General features: G+C 38.9%; 1 protein-coding gene across 1 annotated transcript in view; it reads right to left on the bottom strand.

Annotated features, from left to right (window-relative positions):
• BRIP1 (BRCA1 interacting DNA helicase 1) overlaps positions 1 to 7,305 on the bottom strand; it is a 195,283-nt gene that overhangs the window by 6,251 nt on the left and 181,727 nt on the right. Inside the window, 1 exon segment of the mRNA XM_017870816.1 lies at positions 6,817 to 6,899. Coding sequence (XP_017726305.1) covers positions 6,817 to 6,899 — 83 coding nt within the window.

The raw sequence follows: 7,305 nt of genomic DNA, 5'->3' as shown, positions 1-7,305 counted from the left end.
AAAAAAAAAAAAAAAAAAAAAAAAAAGTGAAATTCTCTAAAACTTAAAATTTTTAGGCTGAGTGTGGTGGCTCACACGTATAATCCCAGCATTTTGGGAGGCTGAGGTGGGAAGATTGCTTGAGGCCAGGAGTTCGAGGTTGCAGTGAATTATGATCACATCACTGCACTCCAGCCTGGGCAACAGAGTAAGACCTGTCTCTAAAAAAGAAATAAGTAAATAAAAATAAGAATTTTAGTACTATGTTTACCTTTTCATTTCAACCTTTTTATAATCAAAGAAAGCCTTTTCAATGTAAAATATCATTGTCTGCTTTTGAAAACTTGAAAGAATCTGAGCTCCACCTGCTGACTAGATACCAGCACTTAGCATTTTTGCCTTTAGTTACTGTTTGACCTATGCTACTGCACAATTCATGTGGAAAGGGAAGATAAAACAAACAAAGCAATGTTTTCTGCTTTATGTTTTAATATCAAACCAAATGCAGTAATTAAGCTCTGAAATTGAAAAGGTAGAGTCCACACCCACACATGGCTAATCCAAAACAAAATTTAACATCTCTTTATCATAATAAAATGAACTTTTTTTAGCTAAAAGGTAATAATAGAGATACACATGTATCCCATGGCTCTTTAATAATAACTCCTGGTATTGACTCTGAAAACTGTTTACTGTTGGATGAAACCATCAAGTGAGAAAAAAACTGTACTACTGGCTGCATCAAAGCGGGGAGGAAAATTTGTGGCACCCTCTTGTCATGGTCCCCACTTCAGAATAGTACCATGGGATTGGGAGTTAGCTCCTAGTTTCTTCTCCCTGGAGAGAAAAGAGAAAACTGAACCTTATGTCTTTTTCTGGGAGGCTGCCCGAGGGACTGGCTTCTATCTTACCTGTATTGAAGAGCTGACCTGAGCCGGCATACCCTACATGCCCAGGGACCACTGAGAACAAAAGCGCTGTGCAGCAAAGTTCTGCTCCACAGAAACCACAGTGCAACAGAGGACCATACAGTTTGATGGCCACTCCCTCCGGGGTACAGAAAAGCCTGGAGTGTGCATCCAGCATCTTGGCTTTTCAAGGAGCTGTCTAGGGACTGGTTTCTGTCTTGCTTGTCATAGAGCACTGACTGGACCTAGCATACTCTATATGCTTGGAATCTACTAAGAACAAAAGAGAGTTGGGTATGTTGGCTCATGCCTGTAATCCCAGCACTTTGAGAGGCCGAGGCAGGCAGATGACTTGGGCCCAGGAGTTTGAGACCAGCATGGACAACGTGGTGAAACCCCATGTCTACAAAAAATACAAGAATTAGCTGGATATAGTGGTGTACACCTGTGGTCCCAGTTACTTGGGAGACTGAGGTGGGAGGATCCCTTGAACCCAGGAGGCCGAGGTTGCAGTGAGCTGAGATTGTACCACTGCACTCCAACATGGGTGACAGAGTGAGACCCTGACCAAAAAAACAAAAACAAAACAAAACAAAAACAAAAAACCAGCAAATATTTCTAATAAGGAATTTACAGACAAGTCCAAAGAAGACAGATCCACGGAAAAGGTTTAAGAGGCTCCCAGAATGCCTGCCTGGGCTCATAGTGAAGGTCTTTCCCTGTACAAAACCAGTCAGTAAACACTCTTTTTTCAAATGTGTGGATACCATACAAGGTTACAAGAAACATAAAGAAACAGGAAAAAATAACCCTATCAAAGGAACAAAATAAATCTCCAGAAACCAAGCCCCCAAAAAAAGAGGTATATGAATTACCTGGCAAGGAATTTAAAATAACTGTCAAAATGATGCTCACAAGTTCAAGAAAATAATATAGAAAAAAAGGAGAATTTCAACAAAGATAAAGAATACAAAAAAGAACTAAACAGATTTTGGAGTTAAAAATACAATAACTGAACTGAAAAATTCACTAGAGGAGTTCATCAGCAGACTTGATCAAGCAGAAGGAAGAATCAGGAAATTCATTTTATTTTATTTTATTTTATTTTATTTTATTTTATTTTATTTTATTTTATTTTATTTTATTTATTTTTTGAGACAGTCTCGCTCTGTTGCCCAGGCTCGAGTGCAGTGGCACAATCTCGGCTCACTGAAACCTCCACCTCCCGGTTTCAAGCGATTCTCCTGCCTCAGCCTCTCAAGTAGCTGGGACTACAGGTATGTACCACCACACCCGGCTAATTTTCCTATTTTTAATAGAGATGGGGTTTCACCATGTTGGCCAGGCTGGTCTCTAACTCCTGACCTCAAGTGATCCACCAGCCTCAGTCTCTCAAAGTGCTCAGAATCAGGAAATTTGAAGGCAAGTCATTTGAAATCATCCAGTCAGGCAAGCAAAAAGGAAAAAGCAAAATGGAAAAAAAAGTGAAGCCTTATGACTTCATTTATGGGACACCATCAAAGCTGACCAATATACACATTCTGGGAGTCCTAGAAAGAGAAAGAGGGAAAGGAGAAGAAAACTTATTTATAGAAATAATGACCAAAAACTTAATAAATCTGGGGGGAGGAAAATGATACCCAAATACATGAAGCCCAGAGAACCCGAACAGAATGAACCCAAAAGTCTGTACCAAGACACTTTATAATCAAAGTGTCAAAAGTCAAAGAAAAAATTAGAAATTTGAAAACAGCAAGAGAAAAGCAACTTGTCATATACAAATGAAGTCACATAAGACAGTTAACAGGCTGGGCATGAAGGCTCATGCCTATAATCCCAACACTTTGGGAGGCAGAGGTAGGAGAATTGCTTCAGCCAAAGAGTTTGAGATAAGTCTGGGCAACATAGTGAGACTCCATCTCTAAAAAAAAATTTTTTTTTAATTAGCCAGGTCTGGTGGTGCAAGACTGTAGTCCCAGCTACTCAGGAGGTTGAGGTGGGAGGATCACTTGAGCCTGGGAGGCTGAGGCTGCAGTGAGTCATGATCACGCCACTGCACTCCTGCCTGGGTGGCAGAGTAACATCCTGTCTCCAAAAAAAGAGAAAGATCTCTCAGGTGACATCTTGCATGCCATAAGGAAGTGGGATGACATGTTTAAAGTGCTGAAAGAAAAAAACCTTTCAGTGAAGGATATTATATCTGGTAAAGCCATCTACCAAAATGAATAAGAGGTAAAAACTTTTCGAGATAAGCAAAAGCTGAGGGACTTCACCACTAAACTTGCCTTGCAAGATATGCTAAAGGAAGCCTGCTAAAAGCAACACAAAAGCATAAAGTTTGCTCATGAAGTTAAAAGTGTACACAAATACAGAATACTTTAACAACAGTGATACATAAATAATGTTTAATTCTATACAGAAGTTAAAAGACAAAGTATGAAAATAACTATAATAGTATGTTAGTGGATAGACTATATAAAAGGGTATAATTTGTGACTTTAATAATAAAATGTGATGGGGAAAAGTAAAAGTGTAGAGTTTTTTATACAACTGAAATTAAGTTGTTAGCTGAAAATATTGTTATGACTATGTTTTATGTAAGACCCATGTAACCACAAAGGAAATATCTATAGAAGGTATGCAAAAGAAAATGGGAAAGGAATTAAAGCATGTTTCTTCAAAAGTTTAAAAAAGAAAAGCTTTTAAGACCAGGAACAAAGCAAGGATGTTTATTCTCACTACTTCTATTTAGCTTTGTACTAAGAGTCCTAGCCAGACTATTAAGCAAGAAAATGAAATAAAAGGAATCCAAATTGAAAAAGAATAAAGTAAAATGATCTCTCCTTGCAGATGACATGATCTTTTATGTAGAAAATCCTAAAGATTGAAAAAAAACCTGTTAGGACTAATAAACAAATCAGTAAAGCTGCAGAATACAAAAATCACTTGCAATTCTATACACTAAAAACAATCAAAAGAGGAATTTAAGAAAACAATCCCATTTATGATAGCATCAAAAATAATAAAATACCTAGGAATAAACAACTAAGGAGGCAAAAAACCTGTACACTGAAAATTATAAAACATTGCTGAAAAACAATAAAGATAACACAAATAAATGGAAAGACATCCCATGTTCACAGATTGGAACACCTAATATTGTCAGAATGTCCATACTACTGAAAACAATCTCTTTTTTTTTTTTTTCGAGGCAGAGTCTTACTCTGTCACCCAGCCTAGAGTGCAATGGCGCGGTCTTAGCAACCTCCGCCTCACAGGTTCAAGCCATTCTCCTGCCTCAGCCTCCCGAATATTTGGGATTACAGGTACCCACCACTGCACCCAGCTAATTTTTGTATTTTCAGTAGAGATGGGGTTTCACCATGTTGGCCAGACTGGTCTTGAACTCCTGACCTTGTGATCCACCTGCCTTGGCTTCTCAAAGTGCTGGGATTACAGGCATGAGCCACCATGCCCAGCCGCAATCTAAATTCATATGAAATGACAAAGGACCACAAATAGGCAAAAGAATCTTGAGAAAAAAGATAAAAGCTGCAGGCATCGTACTTCTTGATTCTATAAAATACATTACACAGCTGTAGTAGTCAAAAAAGTATGGTACTGGCATAAAGAAAACCATATAAACCAATGGAACATAATAGAGAGCCCAGAAGCAGATCCACACATGTATGGTCAACGGATCTTCAACAGGCTGTCAATGGGGATTGATACGCTTTGGTTATTTGTTTCCTCCAAAGCTCATGTTGAAATGTGTTCCCCAGTGTCATAGGTAGGGCCTACTGGGAGGTGTGTGGGTCATGGGGACAGAGCCCTCATGAAAGGCTTGGTGCCCTCTCCATGGTAATGAGTGAGCTCTTACTCTAATTAGTTCACATGAGATCTGATTGTTAAAAAGAGCCTCGCACCTCCTCTCCTGTCTCTTGCTCCCTCTCTCACCATGTGATGCATTTGCTTTCCCTTCACCTTCTGCTACGATTGTAGACTTTCTGAGGCCCTCATTAGAAGTAGATGCTGGTGCCAGGATTCTTGTACAGCCTGCAGAACCATAAGCCAAATAAACCTCTTATCTTTATAAATTAACCAGTCTTGGTGTTGGCAACGATTGTTTGGATATGACACCAAAAACACAGGCAATAAAAGCAAAATTCGACAAGGAGGACCATGTTAAACTAAAAAACTTCTGTGCAGCAAAGTACATAATCAGCCGAGTCAAAAGGCAACCTACAGAATGGGAGAAAATATTTGCAAGGCATATATCTGATAAGGAGTTAATCTCCAAAATATATAAGAAACTCCTATATCTCAATAACAAACAAACAAACAAAAAAACACACCAAGGCCGGGCATGGTGGCTCACGCCTGTAATCCCAGCACTTTGGGAGGCCAAGGCGGGCGGATCACGAGGTCAGGAGATCGACACCATCCTGGCAAACACGGTGAAACCCCGTCTCTACTAAAAATGTAAAAAAATTAGCCGGGCGTGGTGGCGAGTACCTGTAGTCCCAGCTTCTCAGGAGGCTGAGGCAGGAGAATGGCATGGACCCGGGAGGTGATGGAGCTTGCAGTGAGCAGAGATCGTGCCACTGCACTCCAGCCTGGGCGACAGAGCAAGACTCCGTCTCAAAAACAAAAACAAGGGCCGGGTGCGGTGGCTCAAGCCTGTAATCCCAGCACTTTGGGAGGCCGAGACGGGCGAATCACGAGGTCAGGAGATCGAGACCATCCTGGCTAACACGGTGAAACCCCGTCTCTACTGAAAATACAAAAACTAGCCGGGCGAGTGGCGGGCGCCTGTAGTCCCAGCTACTCGGGAGGCTGAGGCAGGAGAATGGCGTAAACCCAGGAGGCGGAGCTTGCAGTGAGCTGAGATCCGGCCACTGCACTCCAGCCCGGGCGACAGAGCGAGACTCCGCCTCAAAAAAAAAAAAAAAAAAAACAAACCAAAAAAACACACACACCAAAAACCAAACCAAAAAAACAGATATGCAAAGAAATCCAAATAACTCAATTAAAAAATGAGCAAACGAAAAGGTGTTTCTCCAAAGAAGACGTATGATTCGGCCAACAGGTATAGAAAAGATGCTTAACATCCCTAATCATCAGAGAAATGCAAATCAAATCCACAAGGTGCTATCACATCATACCTGGTAGGATAGCCATTATGAAATTTAAAGAAGAGAAAGAAGAAAAAAGGAAATAAGCATTAGGGAGGATATGGAGAAATTGGAACCCTTGCGTGCTATTGGTGGGAATGTTAAATGGTGCAGTTGCTGTGAAGAACAGTATCAAATCAAAAAATTAAACTCAGAACTATGATGATTCGCCAATCCTACGCTTGGTATTTATTCAAAAAAACTGAAATCAGGATCTTGAAGAGATATCTGCATTCCCATGTCCATTGCAGCATTGTTCCCAATATCCATAAGGTGGAAACAACCTAAATGTCTACTGACAGATGAATGGATAAAGAGAATATGGTATAATGTATACATAAAATAAAATATTAAACAGTCATTGAAAAGAAGGAAATCCTGTCAGATACTATAACATAGATGAACCTTGAGGACATTATGCTAACTGAAATGAGCCAGTTACAGAAGGACAAATACTGCATAATTCAATTTATATGAGGTATCTAAAGTAGTCAAACTAATAGAAGCAGAAAGTGTAGCGGTGGTTGCCAGGGGATGGGGGGAGAGGGAAACAGGGCATTGCTGTTCAGTCAGTGTTAACTTTCAGTTATGTAAGATTTAAAAGTTCTAGATATCTACTGTGAAATACTGTGCTTATAGTTAATATTGTACTGTGCACTTAATAAGATGGTAGAGCTCATGTTATGTGTTTTTTACCATGATAAAAATATGAAGATTGTTACTAGTTTTTACTCTAAGCCCAGTTGAGATCTTACCAGATATATAGCGACTTGGGTTATTCCTAAAGCGATCATCCACTAGAATAAGAGCTCCCCAATCATTTTGGTGTCGAATACATCTAGAAAAAAATAGGGAGAAAATCAAATAATTATAACATCGGAAATAAATCCAGTTTTCTAGTGGGACAGACAGAAAATTGGAAAAAAATCAATTTTATAGATTCTTTTAAACAATTTGTTATTAGGAGAAAAGTTATAGAAGCTATCCAATACAATGTAACAAAGAATATGTATTAAAAATTCCCTACTTTTGCCAAATATGGATAACTCACATCCAAAATGTTGTATTTTATTTTACACTCAAGAAAATTATAGAAAATATTTTCTAAGATCTTTCTTAACCACATAGACCCTTTGTTTTTTTTTTTTAACCTTAAGTATTATAAATAATTGTAGGTTTTATGTAAAGGTCCTTTTTACTAGTTTGATGAGTTTTAAAAATCATGAATAAACATTTAATTTTGT

The sequence above is a fragment of the Rhinopithecus bieti genome, unplaced genomic scaffold (assembly GCF_001698545.2).
Source record: "Rhinopithecus bieti isolate Rb0 unplaced genomic scaffold, ASM169854v2 scaffold_5497, whole genome shotgun sequence".
Lineage (NCBI taxonomy): Eukaryota > Metazoa > Chordata > Mammalia > Primates > Cercopithecidae > Rhinopithecus > Rhinopithecus bieti.
The sequence above is the reverse complement of the archived record's forward strand: the minus strand, read 5'-3'. Positions and strand labels throughout refer to the sequence as shown.